We start from the raw sequence: 20,694 nt of genomic DNA on the forward strand, positions 1-20,694 counted from the left end.
AAACACTGTGTTTTATATACTATATTGATAAGTATTTGCTTGGAAAAAGCATTTCTTAATGCATTTCAAAGTGGTTAAATGTATGATCACTTTTCTTTCTTGGCCTCTGGCCTTATCTAAATTCCCATGTATCTTTGGCTCTTACAGAATTTGGCACCATTGATTTCTGCTACTAGGGCTTTCAAGAAACACTACACAATTTTGACTATCTTTCTCTCATTTCCACAGCTGTCTCATCTATGGTTTTGCCTCCTCTTAAAATTTATTCATTCTGCAAGGTTCTATCCAAAGTGTGCCTTCACTTTGGTTTCTGTATAGAATCCAGAACACTACTTGGGATATATTAGTATGGAGTCAATAAATGTGTCATTGAATTTCCAAGTTACTGTCCCCGTGACTGTAGGACTTCGCCATCTCGGTGATTTGTCTGCGTCTCAAACACATCATCAGTTTTCCCTAAACCACCTATTTGCTGACTTCCTTATTAATTATGGTCATACGCAGAGACTAACAAAGTTGTTATGGATAAACAGATCAGTGAGCTCATATACATAAAAAAGGATGATAATGATAGCATAGGGGCAGCATATTTAGTGTGCTAAAAGGCATTTACAGTTTTACAAGTTATAAATTAAAAATCAGATCTGCTCTTTAGAATGGTTGGTTTATTAACTCTGTAGCAATTTGCCTTATAAAACATATTTTGATTTTTTTGTTTAGAAACAATTTCTGAAAATATTTAGGATTAATGAAGCAGGGTTCATCCAAGGAAAATTTAGCATGATAACATTTATTTTAATGTTCTTTTCTAATGTAAATATGTATAATTATGTAAAATGACCACATATTTGAAATTATAAAGGTGATTATTCACACATCCTATATTTCCTATATTCAGTCCTTCCTTATGCAAATAACAAATATTGTCTATTTAGATATAGAAAAACAGAAATTAAATAGTTGTTTCAGCTGTGCAACATTTGACAGTTTTTCTTTTTTCCTAGATTTCTGTGAAATTGATACTTTTATGTCAGCTTCACATGGTTGCAGATTTCAAGAAACAAGTATGTGGAAGGAGTATCATTTTATTTAGGAAAAAATTGATAATTTAAGTGAAATCTAAACCACTAAGTCATGTGAAACTTGACTAATTCATTGTGGATTTTATGGTCTAAGTTTTTGATTACCTCTAATTGACTGTCTTCTTTAACTGTGGTATGTTGCAATTAACCAGCTAACTTTGAGATTGTGTAATGAATCTTACTATATTTCTTAGATAATTTGTCAAGTTACAATACTTCTGAGGTAAGATGAGAAAATTTCAGAGGTTCAGATTTTTATGAAAAATAAAATTTAGCCGTTAAGAAGGAAAACCAGTATAATATTTTATAAGACTGTCTTGAGTTAAAAAGGTATAAAATACAAATTTTCATTTTTGACAGAGAGATGTGGTAGGAGATAGCTAGCAAAAAGTTCCCTAAAAGGCTGATTGAGAGAAAAACAATACAAAGTGGAATAAGGTTTCCATAGGGTAAAGAAATTCTGTGTTTCTTCTTCTGCTGCTGCTTTTTTTAAGTGATGTAGGATTCTATTATTTTCTGTTGAGCAATCGTGATACAATTATTATACTAATCAAAAATCACTATAGTAGAAAATGTTTATCATTTTTCACAATCAATAGCCAGACAAAAAATAAAAGATCTTTAATATTGCAAGCCATAATGGGAACATGATTACCTAGCAATATAAAATACATACAATTTGAGGGGTTAAGTAGAGTGATGTGGGAAGTGGAAGTGCATGCACGCACATGTTTTCATCTGCCCAACCAGTGGATGTGTTTTGGCTCCTGCATTTAATCCATGTACATTTAAGGTAATTATCAATATGTATGATCCTATTACCATTTTCTTAATTGTTTTGGGTTTATTTTGTGGAGATCTTTTCCTTCTCTTGTGTTTCCTGCCTAGAGAAGTTCCTTTAGTGTTTGTTGTAAAACTGGCTTGGTGGTGCTGAATTCTCTTTAACTTTTGCTTGTCTGTAAAACTTCTGATTTCTCCATCAAATCTGAGCTAGAATTTTGCTGGGAGGAGTATTCTTCATTGTAATTTCTTCTCTTTTATCACTTTAAGTATATCATGCCATTCCCTTCTGACTTGTAGAGTTTTTGTTGAGAAATCAGCTGATAACCTTTTGGGAGATATCCCTTGTATGTTCTTTGTCATCTTCCCCTGTTGCTTTTAATATTTATCTTTGTCTTTAATTTTTGTCAGTTTGATTATTATGTGTTTCAGTGTATTCCTGCCAGGGACTCTCTGTGCTTCTTGGACTTGGTTGACTATTTCCTTTCCCATGTTAGAAGTGTTTTCAGCTATTATCTCTTCATGTATTTTTTCAGGTCCTTTCTTTCTCTCTTCTCCTTCTGGGACCACGATAATGTGAATGTTGGTGTGTTTAATGTTGCTCTGGAGGTCTCTTAGGGTGTCTTCATTTTTTTTTTTTTTTCCTATGTTCTGTGGCAGAGATTTCCACCATTCCATTCTCCAGGTCATTTATCCATTCTTCTGTTTCATTTATTCTGCTCTTGATTCCTTCTAGTATATTTATTCATCTCTGTTTGTTTGTTCTTTAGGTCTTTTGCACGTGTGTATGCTTAGTTGCTCAGTTGTATCCAGTTCTTTGCGACCCCATGCAATGTAGCCCACCAAGCTCCTCTCTCCATGGAATTCTCCAGGCAAGAATACTGGAGTAGGTTGCCATTTCCTTCTCCAGGGCATCTTCCTTACCCAGGGATCAAACCTGGGTGTCCTGCATTGCAGACAAATTCTTTACCATCTATACTACCAGGGAAGCTTAGCTCTTTTAGGTCTTCGTAAACATTTCTTGAATCTGCTCCATTGTTTTCCTGAGATCCTGGATCATCTTCACTATCATTATTCTAAATTCTTTTAGAGACGGTTTACTATCTCCGCTTCATTCGCCCCCCCATCCCCCCCGGGCTTTTATCTTGTCCTTTCATCTGTGACATGACTTTCTGCTTTTTCATTGTGATTTATGTGATTTTTGTTCTAGCCACTGTGAGATTGTGCTTCTCCTTGCTTCTTCTGTCTGCTCTCTAATGGAGGAGACTGAGAGACTTGTGTATCCTTCCTGATGGGAGGGACTAGTGGTGGGATAAACTAGGTCTTGCTCTAGAGGGCAGGGTTGTGCTTCAGTTCAGTTCAGTTCAGTTCAGTCTCTTAGTCATGTCCGACTCTTTGCGACCCCATGAATCGCAGCATGCCAGGCCTCCCTGTCCGTCACCAACTCCCAGAGTTCACTCAGACTCACGTCCATCGAGTCAGTGATGCCATCCAGCCATCTCATCCTCTGTCATCCCCTTCTCCTCCTGCCCCCAATCCCTCCCAGCATCAGAGTCTTTTCCAGTGAGTCAACTCTTCACATGAGGTGGCCAAAGGACTGGAGTTTCAGCTTTAGCATCATTCCTTCCAAAGAAATCCCAGGGCTGATCTCTTTCAGAATGGACTGGTTGGATCTCCTTGCAGTCCAAGGGACTCTCAAGAGTCTTCTCCAACACCACAGTTGAAAAGCATCAATTCTTCGGCACTCAGCTTTCTTCACAGTCCAACTCTCACATTTAATCCAGTTATATCCTTGTGATTGGGGTTGTGCTCCCTCCCTGTTAGTTGTTTAGCCTGAAGTGACCCAGACCTGGGATCTATGGGGTCCATAGTAGGGTTAGTGGCAACCTCCAAGAGGACTTATGCCATGGGGCCCCTTCCAGGACTGCTGCTGCCAGCTCTCCAATTGTGTGGCAAGCCTGCTGACCCATGCCTCCATGAAAGGTCCTCCAATTCTAGCAGGCAGTATGGTTCAGTCTTCTGCGGGGTCACTGCTCCTTTCTCCTGGATCTTAGTACATGTGAGATTTTGTTTGTGCCCTCCAAGGATAGAGTCTATTTCTGCGAGTCCTGTGGAAGTCCTGTAATCAGATCCTGCTGGCCTTCAAAGTCAGTCCTTGGGAATTCCCAGTTCCTTTGTTGGATCTCCAGGCTGGGAAGCCTGATATGGTGCTCAGATCCTTCACAACAGTGGGAGAACTTCTTCTGTATTATTGTTCTCCAGTTTGTGGATCACCCAACTGGCAGGTATCGGATTTGATTTTATTGTGATTGTGCCCCTCCTACCATCTTGTTATGGCTTCTTCTTTGTCATTAGACATAGGGTTATCTTTTTTTGGTGGGTTCCAGTGTCCTCATGTCAATGATTGTTCAACAGATAGGAGCAACTCTGGTGCTCTTGCAAGAGGAGATGAGCACACATTCTTCTGCTCTGCCATCTTGAACTGGAAATCCTGTGTTTCTTCTTCTTAATTTGTCTCTTCTAAGTAGAAAAAAGAAATATAAAGTAAGGGGGTTGACAAGAATGAAATGAAAATCTCAACCAAAGGATTTTTAAGAAGTAAAATCTAAATTGTTAAGGCACCTTTTAAACATTTGATTCTTGAGTAAGTTAACTGTGGTTTCTCATTGACATGGAGTAAGTCACAGTAGTTCAAAAGCATATGGTTTCCTCTAAGAACAGATTAGCACATAAATCTTTTCTTTGGTTCCAGTTCTAATGCCTGCAAGTACAATTTTTCAGGGAAGGAAAAAAGACAACGGACTCAGTAAAAATGGTCTTATTGTGTATAACAATCAAGTAGGTGACATATCACTGTGTCTTTGGGATTACCATAACAAAACTTACCGAATCTTTACGGGTGTTTGAAAGCCTTTAACCCTAAAATTAGTGTGGCCTTAGATTGAACATATTTACTAGTGGTTATATTTCAAAGAAACACACTCACATATAATTAAAAGAAGTATGAAGTTATATTATTCTGATTTCCATATTAGTTTTTGTATTTCATTCTTAAAATGTTCTAACATTTCTTTGCTTGTCTTTTGTTAAACATATATGAAATATTTCATTCATTGAGAAATATATCCACATACCTTGTATTTGAACCACTTAAAGGAGACCACTAAAACAAATAACACATTTTGCATGTTGAAAATAAGCTATTACCAGAATCATTGATGACCCTCCCCCACCCCATACATCTTTTCATTTCAGTTTTGTTGCTTTCACTTGTGTTCTCTTATTTTATGCTAGAACCTCCATTACAATGTCAAACAGAAGTGATGACAGTGGATTTTTATTTCATTCTTTTTTAAGAAAGAATGTTTTAAATATTTCACCATTAATTATGTGCATTTTATGTCTTTCAGTAGACAGCTTTTATCAGTTTTCCTCTTGATTTCTAGTCTAAGTTTTCTTTCTGTGAATTAATTGATAATGATAGACATTTTCCCCACTTAATCTATTTATGTTAATGATTTATATTAATGTTGAACTTACTTTGCATTCCTGGAATATGTCCAAGAATTACTAATTATGTATTATCCAATTTATAGTCTTCTAAATTTTTCACCCATGTTCCTGAGTGAGACCAGTGCTTCTCTTCCCAAGGCTTGAGTTTGTGTGGCTTCTCTTATCCAACCTCTCTTTTGAAGCCAATTAAATCCCAAGCCCTGATTCCTCTTAGTTCCACAAATTTACACAGGGTGAATGCCATCTTCAGAACCTATTAACCTTCTGGACTCATGTTTTTGAGCAGTTTCTAGGTTTGAGGACTCCCCTTACTGTCCCATCAATTAATACCAAGTAGTGGTGGTAAAAGTTGCTTAGTCGTTCTGACTCTTTATGACTCCATGGACTATACAGTCCATGGAATTCTCCAGGCCAGAATACCACAGTGGGTAGCTGTTCCCTTCTCCAGGGGATCTTAGCAACCTAGGGATCAAACCCAGGTCTCCCACATTGCAGGTGGATTCTTTACCAGCAGAGCCACAAGAGAAGCACATCAATTAATATATTCATTGACAAATACTTATATTTTCTATCTAGCATTTTTCAGTTCAGTTCAGTCACTCAGCCATGTCTGACTCTTTGTGACCCCATGGACTACATCACGCCAGGCTTCCCTATCTATCACCAGCTCCAGGAGATTGCTCAAACTTATATCCATCTAGTAGATGATGCCATCCAACATCTCATCCTCTGTCGCCCCTTCTTCTCTTTTCCTGGCATCAGGGTCTCTTCCAGTGAGTCAGCTCTTCACATCAGGTGGCCAAAATATTGGAGCTTCAGCTTCAGCATCAATCCTTTCAATGAATATTCAGGACTGATTTCCTTTAGGATTGACTGGTTTGATCTTGCTGTCCAAGGAACTCTCAAGAATCTTCTCCAACCCCACAGTTCAAAAGCATCACTTCTTCGAGGCTCAGCTTTTTTTTATGGTCCAACTCTCACATCCATACATGGGTCCTGGGAAAACCATTGCTTTGATGAGACAGACCTTTGTTGGCACAATAAGGCCTCTGCTTTTTAATATGCTCTCTAGGTCTGTCATAGCTTTCCTTCCAGGGAATAAGTGTCTGATAGTTTCATGGCTGCAGTCACCATCTGCAGTGATTTTCTAGCCCAAGAAAATAAAGTCTTTCACTGTTTCCTCTGTTTCCCCGTCTATTTGCTATGAAGTGATGGGAACAGATTTCCATGACCTTAGTTTTTTGAATATTGAGTTTATTCCAGCATTTTCACTCTCCTCTTTCATCAAGAGGCTCTTTAGTTCCTCTTTGCTTTCCTGCCATAAGGGTGGTGTCATCTGCATATCTGAGGTAATTGATATTTCTCTCAGCAATCTTGATTCCAGCTTGTGCTTCATCCAGTCCTGCATTTCGCATGATGTACTTTGCATAGACATTGAATAAACAGGGTGGCAATGTACCATCTTGACATACTCCTTTCCCAATTTTGAACCAGTCTGTTGTTTCATGTCTGATTCTAACTGTTGCTTCTTGACTTGCATGCAGATTTCTCAAGAGGTAGGTCAGGTGGTCTGATATTCCCATCTCTTGAAGAATTTTCCACAGTTTGTTGTGATCCACACAATCAAAGGCTTTGGAGTAGTCAATGCAGCAGAAGTAGATGGTTTTTTAGAATTCTCTTTTTCTATGATCCAATGGGTGTTGGCATTTTGATCTCTGGTTCCTCTGCCTTTTCTAAGTTCAGCTGAAACATTGGAAATTCTTGGTTCATGTATTCTTCAAGCCTACCTTGGAGAATTTTTAGCATTACTTTGCTAGCATGTGAGATGAGTGCAGTTGTGCACTACTTTGAATATTCTTTGGCATTGTGTTTCTTTGGGATTGCATTTCTATATAAGGAGAGAATCTCTGAACAAAATTTTACCGCACTATCAGAAAGAGAAGTGCCTAAGAAATATCCATAAATCTGGCATCTGTTAAGGAATGGCTAGCCATGTTAGAAATTATATTTGAGAATAGAGTTTAAGACATAGCTAATATTTTCGAAATTTTAAGTTCTCCTTCAACAAAAGAGAACACTGCTAAAGTCAGTCAAAATATGTATTAGAGCAATGTTTTAGGCAAAATCAAATTTCAGGTATTTGACTCTTATAAAACACAGAAGGCTAAAGAGCTAAAATATATTCATTTTCTGCTGTAATGCAGTTACAGATAATGTCACAGCTATAGCAGATTTTCAGTAAGACACACTTTTCAGTTTTATCCTTATTAATCATGTATATCTATACTTGTGCCCATGGAAGTAAAGGAAAATTCCAGTTAAGTCTTGAGGGATTATGGAAAAATCTGAGATGTTCAAATCATATGATTATTGAAAAAAAAAGTTGGATTTAGGAGATTTTATATGTATAACTCAATGGGAAAACAAAGTGTGAGCCCTTTTTTATGCATCAGTTCAGTTCAGTTCAGTCGCTCAGTCATGCTCGACTCTTTGCGACCCCATGAATTGCAGCACGCCAGGCCTCCCTGTCTATCACCAATTCCCAGAGTTCACCCAAACCCACATCCATCGAGTCGGTGATGCCATCCAGCCATCTCATCCTCTGAGATGGTCCCCTTTTCCTCCTGCCCCCAATCCCTCCCAGCATCAGGGTCTTTTCCAATGAGTCAACTCTTCTCATGAGGTGGCCGAAGTATTGGAGCTTCAGCTTTAGCATCAGTCTTTCCAATGAACACCCAGGACTGATCTCCTTTAGAATGGACTGGTTGGATCTCCTTGCAGTCCAAGGGACTCTCAGGAGTCTTCTCCAACATCACAGTTCAAAAGCATCAATTCTTTGGTGCTCAGCTTTCTTCACAGTCCAACCCTCACATCCATACATGACCACTGGAAAAACCATAGCCTTGACTAGACGGACCTTTGCTGGCAAAGTAATGTCTCTGCTTTTGAATATGCTATCTAGGTTGGTCATAACTTTCCTTCCAAGGAGTAAGCGTCTTTTAATTTCATGGCTGCAATCACCATCTGCAGTGATTTTGGAGCCCCCCAAAATAAAGTCTGACACTGTTTCCACTGTTTCCCCATCTATTTCCCATGAAGCAATGAGACCAGATGCCATGATCTGCGTTTCTCATGATGTACTCTGCATATAAGTTAAATAAGTATGGTGACAATATACAGCCTTGATGTACTCCTTTTCCTATTTGGAACCAGTCTGTTGTTCCATGTCCAGTTTTAACTGTTGCTTCCTGACCTGAGTATAGGTTTCTCAAGAGAGTGTTAAATTAGAACTCTCTTCTTTTTAGTCTTGCATATTAGAATTAATTAAAAAATCTGAATATTACTATCTAGGGGATCTAGTAGAAAACACACATAGGTGCTTACTAAAAAAAATAAATAAGAACCAAACACTAAAAATTTTTATTTAAAAATGATGATATTGTTTCCAAGTAAGATGCTAAAATATAATTTGATTAAATAGTAGAAACAAACACAAACAAAACCCTTCTGGAGGGCAGAACTATATTAGGTCCTTTGTTGAGTCTTGTATTTAGGTGTCTAAATCTCAATAATACTGGCTGCCACTCTGATCAATTCCTTCATGTAAAACATCATGGGATATTATTTTAAAATATCAGTGTTAATATTTTTCCGAGAGTAATGTAGGCATACATTTTAATTAGGAGAACTTTCTAGGAAAGTTTAGGAAGAAGGAACTGGATTACATATTTAATATAACAGATGAGTGTCAGATTTTGACTAGAACAGAGAACTGAGGTGTCAAGAAACTTTTCTTGGTAAGTGCAGTTCTTTCCCTGGATGGTGGAAGAAACTTAGTCTTACAGTGTGTGGGGCTCTGTGTTTCACAGCTGGGAGTTTGTTTAATAAAGAAACGTAATAAGCATATCTTCTTCTCTTTCTGTCTTCTTTTTCCTTGTGAAAAAAATAAATTTCTCAAAATATATATCGCATGGCTACCAAGAGGGACAAGGAGGTCAGAGATATTTTGATAATATCTGGTCTTACTTTATTACTTGGCTTATTCTCTTTGAGTTTTTACAAATAAGCTTTGGAGATTTGCAATACTGGTATAGAATACCTCATTTCTCTACTTAGTCTGTTTTCATATCATCTGAATATTTTCCAAGGATGGCTTCAAGTTGTTTTCACTCTAGTGGTTAAAACTGAATGCTGTTGTCTGTATTCATGTGAGTGTTGAAAACAGTTTTCAAGTAGAGATAAGTTTCTGGGTTTACATAAAGAAAACATGAGCATATTAATTAGTGATGCCATGCAAATCTGCATTGTGCCTTTTTCTTATCTCCGATCACAATATATTTAAAATTATTTCTGCTGTTAGAATTCTATTATTAGGAAACAATGGCACAAGGTTTTAAAAAATCTCTTTTGCTCTTACAGTTTAGGACAATGATTTTAAGAAAGGTGTTTCTTTCTTTTGTTTGGCGGGGGGCAGATAATACTCAGTAAGGTTCTTTTTGTGCCATATCTTTGGGTTTTATGTTGCGATTCTAGAAACAGGAGGCTTAAGTGACACTTTGGTCAGAGATCTGCCATGTTCTGATTGTGGCTTTTCCAAATGGAGCCTATAGTAGATATTTACTTTCAAGGCTTTTAAGTAGGACTTTAGAATTAAAGAACTATACCCTAACCCCAATCCTGATGACTGCCTAGGAAAATACTGCTTCTTTATGGATTTTAATCAGCTTAACATGTAAATCCTCTGAATGTCAACACCATTTAGGATGCATTATATGTGTTTATGCCTCTAAAACCACATATCTAGTCATAATTTCTAGTTGGTAATATTTATTAAAACTAATATGCACCCAGTAGGTGTGTTTTGTGTAAAAGAGACTTTAATGGACACTGAAAATGTCCTGTTAGAGCTTCGGGAAAATGGCCCAGCCCTTCTCTTTCTCATGGTGCTCAGCTGATGTGAGGATGTCACTTTAGTGCATTCACTCTTTGGGTTCCTCCTATTGAATTTTCCCCTCTGTGTACTAGCTTCCTTTCGCTGTTTCGAAGTGGAACTTTCTGAGTTTGTATGTTAAAGGCTGTAAAATGAATAGCATCATCCTTTATATCAGTATCATGTGTTTCAAGTAACACACAAATACCTCATACAAGTACCGGCTGCACAGCCTTTGAAGAGCCCTATCTGTTTGCCCTATAGCAGCAAAAAAGGCAAAGAAAATCAACCTCCCTCTTTTTTTCTGTTGTTTGTAGTAGCTGAAAATATACATTAAAATGATAGTTGCCCAAGATTTGAGCATATAGTAAAGGTAATTGGCATTTTTAGAAATTTATTTTATTTAATAGCTAATTTTATTTTATTAGCATTCAAGAATATTTTTCTACCCACATATTTTATTCTTTATATTTATGCTTTTACTGAACATTTCTTACTTTTAAAATGCCCTTTTCTCTATTACTAACTCTACTTTTTCCATGTTCAGCACTACATGCTGAGTTAAAAGCTACTGTCACAAATTAATATGTTGAAGTTAACATAGGTTATAACATGGTGTCATGATGTACTGTATTTGATATATACTGCATTTTATCTTAGGAACAGCTGTTTTAAAATAAAGTGGAATCTTTATTTTATTTATTTATTTATTTTAATTTTTCTTATCTTCAAACTGGCTTTGTGACTTCCTTGGCGGTCCAATGGTTAGGCCATCGCACTTGCACTACAGGGGGCATGGGCTGGATCCCTGATTAGGGAACATGCCAAAAAAATTTTTTTTAATCATATTCTCAAAAGGAAATCACAAAAAACTGGCCTTGGGAGTATTTAATGTTGCTTTGAGTTTTCTCTTCTTGGCCTTGATTTGTTTGGCAATGAAATTCTCAATAGCATGACCATAGATACTGAATATAGGAGATACACTATTAAAGGGTGTATCTACCTGGTTATGTTTTTTATGGATGATGATCTATTAATGATATATCATTCCTATTCCATAGAAATGTACTTTGTAGAGTTACACATCTGTTATCTTATTTAATTACCTCAGTGATGCTGGAGTTAAACTTGGGCAAGGATTGTTACACCTGTCTTATTGTTGAGCAACTGAGAGGCAGAATGCTTAGGGAGAAAAGGCATGATAAGTTGGTCAGATTTACAGTAAGGTGGATAGGGTGGTCTTGGTGGTTTAGTCCCTAAGCCAGTCTCCTCTGGTCCTTGGAATCTCCTAGGCAACAGTACTGGAGTGGGTTGCCATTTCCTCTTCCAGGTGATCTTCCCAACCCAGACAGGGATCGAACTTGGGTCTCCTGCTTGCAGGAGATCTCCTGTGTTGGAGGAGGACTCTTTACCAGCTGAGCCACCGGAAGGCAGGACACAAGGAGCTCTTACGCTCGTCTTTAGTGTTGTTACAACCTCTCTGAGCTTCTAGGCTGATCTGTATGGCAGGTACAGCAATAGCACTGTGTGGGACCAAGTGTGTACAGCACCCCTAGCCCAGAGTTTGGCCCGTATTACATGTTTACTTACTACTGCTAATAAGAAATGGGAGAGTCCAGTAATTTACTTCAGTGGACCCAGATCTAATTGGTAACAGAAATAAAACTAAAAACTTAGGTTTGGGATCTTTTTGGTTTAGGTTTCTGCATCAAATTTCCTTTTAGTGACACATATTTGGAAACTAACCTGGGGCTATTAGATGGCAGGAACCCATTTAATGATGACAGGATTCACTGTGAGATAAAGTAGCTTATGAGATTGGGTTGTAAAAGAACAAAAGGGAGAATTTTTTTGTAATCACTTCTCTTCCTCCCCACCCCCACTGGAGTTGTTTAGAATTCTCGCCTTTTCTAAAGGTTCTTCATCTTTTAGAGCTGAACCAGACTCAAATGATATTAATTATGATGGAGGCAAGCTGTAAGAGATCCTTTGGGTCAATTATATTCTGACTGTGAAATCAGAAACAACTCTGTATATTTTGCTATCAATCTATGTGTAACGGTTGAACGGCTACATGGGCTAAGAGATCAGCCAAATGTGAGGAATTTCTTATGAGCCTTTACTGAATTGGTGTGTCTTTTATGTAAATGGGCTTCCCTGGTTGCTCAGATGGTAAAGAATCTGCCTGCAATGCTGGAGACCCGGAATCGGTCCCTGGATCAGGAAGGAATGGCTACCTTCCCTGGAGGAAGGAATGGCTACCCACTCTAGTGTTCTTGCCTGGACAAAGGAGCCTGACAGACTACAGTCCATGGGGTCACAAAGAGTCAGACACAGCTGAGCGGCTAACACTTCATATAAATAGGGCCACCATTTGTGGCCTGCCAGTTATTGTTCACTAAGTCTTTTAGATTGACTACTTTCAACAGTGTAATAGGCATATTAGAAAAAGGATCTGTTAGGATTTGAAGAAAGTCTCAAAGTTAGGTGTTTCCAAATTCTCCCTCCTTGTCCAGTCATTATATTTGCAAATGCCTTACTATCTTCATTTATTATATAATCCTGTGGGTTAGTTAACCAGAAACTTCACAGAGAATACCTTGCTATCAGAGAGGAACATGAAGTAGATTTTTTGTTTTGTTTTGTTTGGATTAAGATGCAGTGAGAAACATTCTGAGCCTAGATGGGAAATTGGAGTGAAGGCCTTTACAGAGAAGACTCAGCTTCATAGACCATGCGTGGTTCTGATTGTTCTTGTTCTTCAGTCGCTAAGTCCTGTCTAACTCTTTGTGAGTTAGATAGGACACAGGATGCCAGGCTCCTTTCTCCTCCACTATCCCAGAGTTTGCTCAAATTCATGTCCATTGAGTTGGTGATACTATCTAGCCATCTCATCCTCTGCTGCCCACTTCTGCTTTTGCTGTCAATCTTTTCCAGCATCAAGATCTTTTCCAGTGTATTGGCCGGTCACATCAGGTGGCCAGAGTATTGGAGCTTCAGCATCAATCCTTCCAATGAATATTCCGGATTGATTTCCTTTAGGATTGACTGGTTTAATGTTCTTGCAGTCCAAGGGACTCTCAAGGGTCTTCTCCAGCACCACAGTTCAAAAGCATCAATTCTTTAGTGCTCAGCATTCTTTATGGTCCAACTCTTATATCCCTACCTGACTACTGGAAAAACTGTAGTTTTGACTATATGGACCTTTGCTAGCAAAGTGATGTCTCTGCTTTTTAGTACACTGTCTAGGTTTGTCAATAGCTTTCATTCCAAGGAGCAAGCATCTTTTAATTTCATGGCTGCAGTCACCATTCACAGTAATTTTGGAGCCAAAGAAAATAAAATCTGTCAATGCTTCCACTTTTTTCCCTTCTATTTGCCATGAAGTCTTGGGACCAGATGCCATTATCTTAGTTTTTTGAATGTTGAGTTTTAAGCCAGCTTTTCACTCTCCTCTTTCACTCTCATCAAGAGGCTCTTTAGTTCCTCTTCTCTTTCTGCCATTAGAGTGGAGTCATCTGTGTATCTGATGTTGTTGATCTTTCTCCTGGCAGTCTTGATCCTAGCTTGTGATTCATCCAACCTGGCATTTGGCATGATGTACTCTGCATGTAAGTAAAGTAAGTAGGATGACAACATATGGCCTTGTACTCCTTTTCCAACTTGGAACCAGTCAGTTATTCCATGTCTGGTTCTAACTATTGCTTCTTGAACCACATAGAGGTATCTCAGGAGACAGGTAAGGTGGTCTGGTATTCCCATCTCTTTAAAAATTTTCCACAATTTGTTGTGATCCAAACAGTCAAAGGCTTTAGCATAGTCAATAAAGCAAAGGTAGCTGTTTTTCTGGAATTCCCTTGCTTTATCCGTGATCCAGTGAATCTGATCTCTGGTTCCTCTGCTTCTTCAAAACCCAGCTTGTACATCTAGAAGTTCTTGGTTCATGTACAGCTAAACCAGTTTGAAGAATTTTGAGCATAACCTTGCTAGCACATGAAATGAGCACAGTTGTATGGATGGTAGTTTGAATATTCTTTGGTATTGTCCTTTGGTATTGGAGTGAAAATGGACCTTTTCCAGTCCTGTGGCCACTACTGAGTTTTCCAAATTTCTAGACAGTGAGTGCAGCACTTTAACAGCGTCATCTGTTAGGATTTCAAATAGCTCAGCTGGAATTCCATCTTCTCCACTAGCTTTGTTCATAATAATGCTTACTAAGGCCCACTTGATTTCACACTCCGGGATGTCTGACTCAAGGTGAGTGATCACACCATCATTATTATCTGGGTCTTTAGGACCTTTTTTATATAGTTCTTCCGTCTTCCCTTGCCGCTTCTTCTTAATCTCTTCTGCTTCTCTTTGTTTCTTATTGTTTCTTTTATCATGCCCATCCTTGTATAAAATGTTCTCTTGATCACTCCAGTTTTATTTAAGAGATCGCTAGTCTTTCATATTCTATTGTTTTCCTCTATTTCTTTGCATAGTTCATTTAAGAAGGCCTTCTTATCTTTCCTTGCTATTCTCGGAACTCTGCATTCAGTTGGGTATGTCTTTCCCTTTGTTCCTTCTCTTCCTTCCTCAGCTATTCATAAAGCCTCCTCAAACAACCACTTTGTCTTCTTGCATTTATTTTCTTGGGGATGGTTTTGATCACTGCCTCCTGTAGTTACAAACCTCTGTCCATAGTTCTTCAGTCACTCGATCTACCAGATCTAATCCCTTGAATCTATTTGTCATCTCTACTGTATGATCACAAGGGATTTGATTTAGATCATACTTCAGTGGCCTAGTGGTTTTTCCTGAAGGAAGTGAAAGTCACTCAGTTGTGTCCAACTCTTTGTGATCTCCTGGACTGTATAGTTCATGGAATTCTCCAGGCCAGAATACTGGTGTGGGTAGCCATTCCTTTCTCCAGGGGATTGTCCCAAGCCAGGGATCAAACCCAGGTCTCCCACATTGAAGGTGGATTCTTTACCAGCTGATCCACAAGGGTAGTGGTTTTTCCTACTTACTTCAATTTTAGCCTGAATTTTGCAGTAAGGAACTCATGATCTGAGCCACAGTCACCTCCAGGATTTGTTTTTGCTGACTGTATAGAGCTTCTCTATCTTCGGCTGCAAAAAATAATCTGATTTCTGTATTGACAATCTGGTGATGTCCTTTTGTATAGTTGTCTCTTGGGTTCTTGGAAAAGGTTGTTTGCTTTGACCAACACATTCTCTTGATAAAACTCTATTAGCCTTTGCTCTGCTTCATTTTGTGCTCCAGGGTCAAACTTGCCTGCCATTCTGGGTATCTCTAGACTTCCTACTTTTGCATCCCAAGCCCCTATGATGAAAAGGACATCTCTATTTGGTGTTAATTCTAAAAGATGTTATGTGTCTTCGTAGAACTGGTCAATTTCACCTTCCTCAGCATCAGTGGCTGGGGCATAGACTCAGATTACTGAGGTTGAATGGTTTGCCTTGGAAACGAATCAGGATCATTCTGTTGTTTTTGAGGCTGCACCCCAGTACTGCATTCTGGACCCTTTTGTAGAGTGTAAGAGCTACTCCATTTATTCTGAGGGAGTCTTATCCACCGTAGTAAATATAATAGTCAGCTAAATTAAATTCACCCATTCCTGTCCATTTAATTCACCCATTCCTGTCCATTGTAGTTCACTGATTCCTAACATGTTGATATTCACTCTTGCCATCTCTTGCTTGACCATATCCAATTTATCTTGATTCATGGACCTAATATTCCAGGTTTCTATGCAATATTATTCTTTACAGCACTGGACTTTACTTTCACCACCAGACACACCCACAACTGAGCATCATTTCTGCTTTGACTCCACTGCTTTGTTCTTCCTGGAGCTATTTGTCATTGTTCCAGCTCTTCCCCAGTAGCATATAGAACACCTTCTGACCTGTTGTTCAATAGCTCAGTCCTGTCCAACTTTTTGGAACCCCACAGACTGTAGCATGCCAGGCTTCTCTGTCCTTCACTGTCTCCTGGAGTTTGCTCAAATTCTGATCTGGGAAGGGGCTTATCTTCCAGTGTTGTATCTTTTTGCCTTTCCTCACTGTTTACGGGGTCCCAAGGCAAGAATACTAGAGGGGTTCCCATTTCCTCCCCCAGTGGACCATGTCTTTTCAGAACTTTTCACTGCGACCCATCAGTCTTGGGGGGCTCTGCACAGCATGGCTCTTAGCTTCATTGAGTTATGCAAGCCCTTTTGCCAGCACACAGCTGTGATCCTTGAGAGTTCTTATAGCAGACACTGAACTGTGGATGTGGGGGTGGCTTGTAGTCAAAGTCAGAATAGAGACTGCACATGGTAAAATGCGAAGGAATAATCCTAGATTTGTTAAAACCAAAAAACCTGCCCTGAACTGTATATATGGATATTACAATATGCACATATATGTTATACTAATTAACAGTGCTATGAAGACAATGTAAACAAATCATTGGAGTACTAAATTTTATTTTTTCATTTTTAATACTTTTTCCCTTATTAGAAATATACTGATTTTCAGGTGTATCTGAAGTAACCAAAGATAGAGGAATAAGAGAGATAATTGCATATTATAAAGTTGCTATAATTAGAATTACATAAAAGTATGTAGTATATGTATTCTGGTATCATATGAATCATAATCTTTAAATTATTTCTATTTTTTCCACTTTACATTTTAACCAGACCTTTTTTACCCACTCAACATTATGTTTCTTTCTGTAATAATCCAAGGTATAATTACCTTAGGAAATATAAATCCTTGTAGGCTTATAAGTGCTGTGATTTCCCTGGATCATGTGAAGTGACATGAAATCAGTATAAACCCAGGCTACAAGAGTTGAACCCCTTACAATGTTTGTTAATGGATAGAGCGAGAAAGCATTAACAAAACAAAACACATTCACATTTATCTTAAGTTTCATGCACTTACATGGCCCTTTTTTCCTTCTCCTTCTGCTTGCTTGCTTCTTTTTTACGGTCTTCATTGAGATTAGAAATTTTAACATAACAGTTCCTCATATTTTAAAATGACACTTATTTAACTTACATCTATGTGAACACTGTTTTTGGAACATATCTGAAGTCCAGGTGTTTCATAGTGGTTAAAACAAGGACTTCAGAACCAACAGACACAATTTTTATCTCTGTTAGCTTTTAAGTATCCCTTTCTCTAAGGCACAGTTTCCTTGTCAAGTACTAACGGGATGATAATCTTTGTTAGGAGGACTGAAAGAGTTCATATATATAGAAGCCTAAAAATAGGGCTATAATCTGAAGGAAAACAATTATCAGCTACACTAGGGACTCCTGTATTTATTTTCTTTTGCAGCCGATCTGGCTTATATAACTGGCAAGATTTCAACATGTAACCTCTTTTTGTGATAGCATTCTGATTTCAAACAAGTTACTGAGGATTGGAGGAAGTAAAATTTAGAATTTATCATGATAGTTAAAGCATTTTTCAATGTTTTGGTTTTGCAAGATCTTTACATAGAACTTGGTGTTGATATAGGGACTAAAGACATGTATTAAAGTTCTAAGGTAAATTACAACTAAAGGTAGAAGTAAAAAGTGAGAGCCCTTGTTGATTTTGGTGACTGTTCAGAGGATCAGTGTAACAGAAATAGTGGTATGCTAACCCTGAAGTATGATTGCTTGTGTGAATGTTAAGTAGTTAAAATTTGAATATTAAGAGATTATTTCATCTTATTAGCTAATTTTTCAAAGAGCAATGCATGCCACAATCATAATAAAAACAACTTTTTTAATAATCATTGAATATAAATATCTTCCAGTTTTTTTTTTCTTTTTTTCTTTAATAGAAAATTATTTAATTAGTATACATGTGTTCCCCATCCTGAACCCTCCTCCCTCCTCCCTCCCCACACCATCCCTCTGGGTCGTCCCAGTGCACCAGCCCCAAGCATCCAGCATCCTGCATTGAACCTGGACTGGCGTCTCGTTTCATACATGATGTTTCACATGTTTCAATGCCATTCTCCCAAATCTTCCCACCCTCTCCCTCTCCCACAGAGTCCATAAGACTGTTGTAAAGTAAAAATATCCTGGAAAAAATTGCTCAGATCTGCCTGCATTGATTTTTATAAAATATATCGAGCACTATGAAATTACAATAGTTGATATTTTAGAGTAAGTTTAAACTTACTCTGTGAACTTAGAACTACTATATTTGAATGAGGTCTTTGAAAAAGTTTTGGAGTGATTCATTGTAGATCACTTAACATTTCCAGAAAGAGCTAACATTTGATTTTCCTCTTTAGAAGAAACTTTGCAAGATGGAAATATTTAATTGTTATTCTGCCTTTCAAATAACATAAACTGTGGCAGTTTGTGACCTTTGAGTAGCTTTCCTTGTGAATTAAGGTCATTTCTTAGTAAGTGGATACCTTTTAGTTGTAGTTAAATGCCAGTATGAAGGGCCCTTGAGATATAATAAGAGTTGTTCTTGATTCTTTGCTTCCTGATTTCGTTCAAAAGAAAAATTTTGTTTTCCTTTTGAAAATAAAATAACTTCACAGATGAGATTTCCTGAAACTTACCCAGTGATACCTTGAAGATTCGGTTGACCTTTCCTTAATATAATCATATATGCTTAGTCCTAATAAATAAAGGCTTCTCTGGTAGCTCAGCTGGTAAAGAATTTGCCTGTAATGCAGGAGAGCCTGGTTCAGTTCCTGGGTCAGGAAGATATCCCTTTTCCAGCCTATCCCTGGAAAAGGGATAGGCTACCCACTCCAGTATTCTTGAATTTCCCTGGTGGCTTAAGAATCTGCCTGCAATGCAGGAGACCTGGATTTGATCCCTGTATTGGGAAGATCCCTTGGAGAAGGGAACGGCTACCCAGTCCAGGATTCTGGCCTGGAGAATTCCATGGACTGTAGAAGTCCATGGGGTCGCAAAGAGTCAGACATGACTGAGCGACTTTCACTTTTCACTTTCCTAAGAAATAAGTCATGTGCTTGTTAAACAATGCTTTTTAAATCTCCATCACATATAAGGCACCTTTAGGGTACTTAGGAGTCCTTGATAAATGTACTTAATCTCCAGTATCTTTGAGCAACGAACATTTATTTACATAGATATAACTATGTTCTCTTTCCATTGCATTTTCTAGAAAATGTGACATTTAAAATGTGACATTCTGTGGTGTGGAAAATACATTACGAAAGATGGGTACCATGTAGCTAAAGTTTGTTGGTACCATGGGTACTAAAGTTTGTTGTTTCTGGAGTATTTTGTCCCAGTTCTGAGGGAATGACTCATTTGGATAATTAATCTTGGCTCCATTTTATACTTTAGTCCCTCAATTAAATATGTGTAAATACTGAGTACTGTGATATGTGATTTGACTTTGTAGTTAGACTCAGTATTGAGATGGTGAGATTTTGACATCTGGAAACAGATCTGGTTTTCTCTTGTCATTAACTTTGCAATTTAAGGAGTTAACTTTAGTTTATACATCAATGAAATGGGTATAGTGATGGACCTCAAAGTTTATTATTATATTATATAAATTCTGGACACTGTCAAGCATATAGTAAACTTTAAATAAATGAAAGCACTATTGTTTTTATCCCAGCATACATATATTTTTATTTCTTTTCCACCTCTCCTTCTCCCTTTACATTTTCCTCCTCTTTTTCTCCACCTGGGTTTGCAGTTGTTCAAGCTAAGCCCATGAGATGAGCAGTAGTCCCTCAACAAGAACAGCTTCTTACAATATTCATTTTGTCAAACAACAGGAATAAAATTAGTACTCTAAATATTTTGAAACGCTGTTGGGAAAAACTTTCAAAAATTACATGAAGTTTTTAGAATAAACTAAATACAGTTTTTTAAAATTTCAGATAAGTACTTTATCATCTCCAGTGTTTTAATGTGAGAATTGAATTCATCTGGACACTGTCTATTAAAATACAGACTTTAAAAAACTGGATACTTTTTTTTTTAGACTTTAATCACAATTTCTTGTGAGAATTCCAGGGATTTTATTCCAATAAAACTGAATGGTTTTAAAGATTAGTGCATGAAATGAATGAATCAGTAACATATATGAGCTTAAAAATGTAAAATGACATTAAATATTCATAAAAATGCAAGATCTTTAAGTTCTGTTGGTCCAAAGTAAACTTGACCATGTGCAAATTTGAAGGTAACCTCAAACATCCATTTTGAATTGTCTTAACATCAACACAAGAAAAGGTTTAGTGAATGTTAAAACCCTTTATTCCTTAAGTAGGATATAGGATAATTCCATCTCTATTTTAAAAGAATGTGTGGCATGACCTTAATTTTCCATTTCCCCTTTTCTCTTATCCTCACCTCCCTTCTGTCCCTCTTTTCTTCTCCCAGCTGCAGAA

The 20,694-nt window shown here is 37.7% G+C and overlaps 1 protein-coding gene across 12 annotated transcripts in view; it reads left to right on the forward strand.

The window, feature by feature from the left end:
* TMTC2 (transmembrane O-mannosyltransferase targeting cadherins 2) overlaps nt 1-20,694 on the forward strand; it is a 497,284-nt gene that overhangs the window by 215,475 nt on the left and 261,115 nt on the right. The window contains exon 4 of one of the 12 annotated variants that reach the window (XM_086398912.1): nt 1,005-19,915. The exons of the other annotated variants lie outside the window; for them this stretch is intronic. Within the exon in view, the coding sequence (XP_086255038.1) occupies nt 1,005-1,093 (89 nt within the window). The 3' untranslated portion in view covers nt 1,094-19,915. Of the gene's footprint in view, nt 1-1,004; nt 19,916-20,694 lie in introns of those variants that run through there. 12 annotated transcript variants of the gene reach the window in all.

Source organism: Bos grunniens, chromosome 5 (genome assembly GCF_055505025.1).
Source record: "Bos grunniens cultivar Pamir isolate PY7600 chromosome 5, Bosgru_T2T1.0, whole genome shotgun sequence".
Lineage (NCBI taxonomy): Eukaryota > Metazoa > Chordata > Mammalia > Artiodactyla > Bovidae > Bos > Bos grunniens.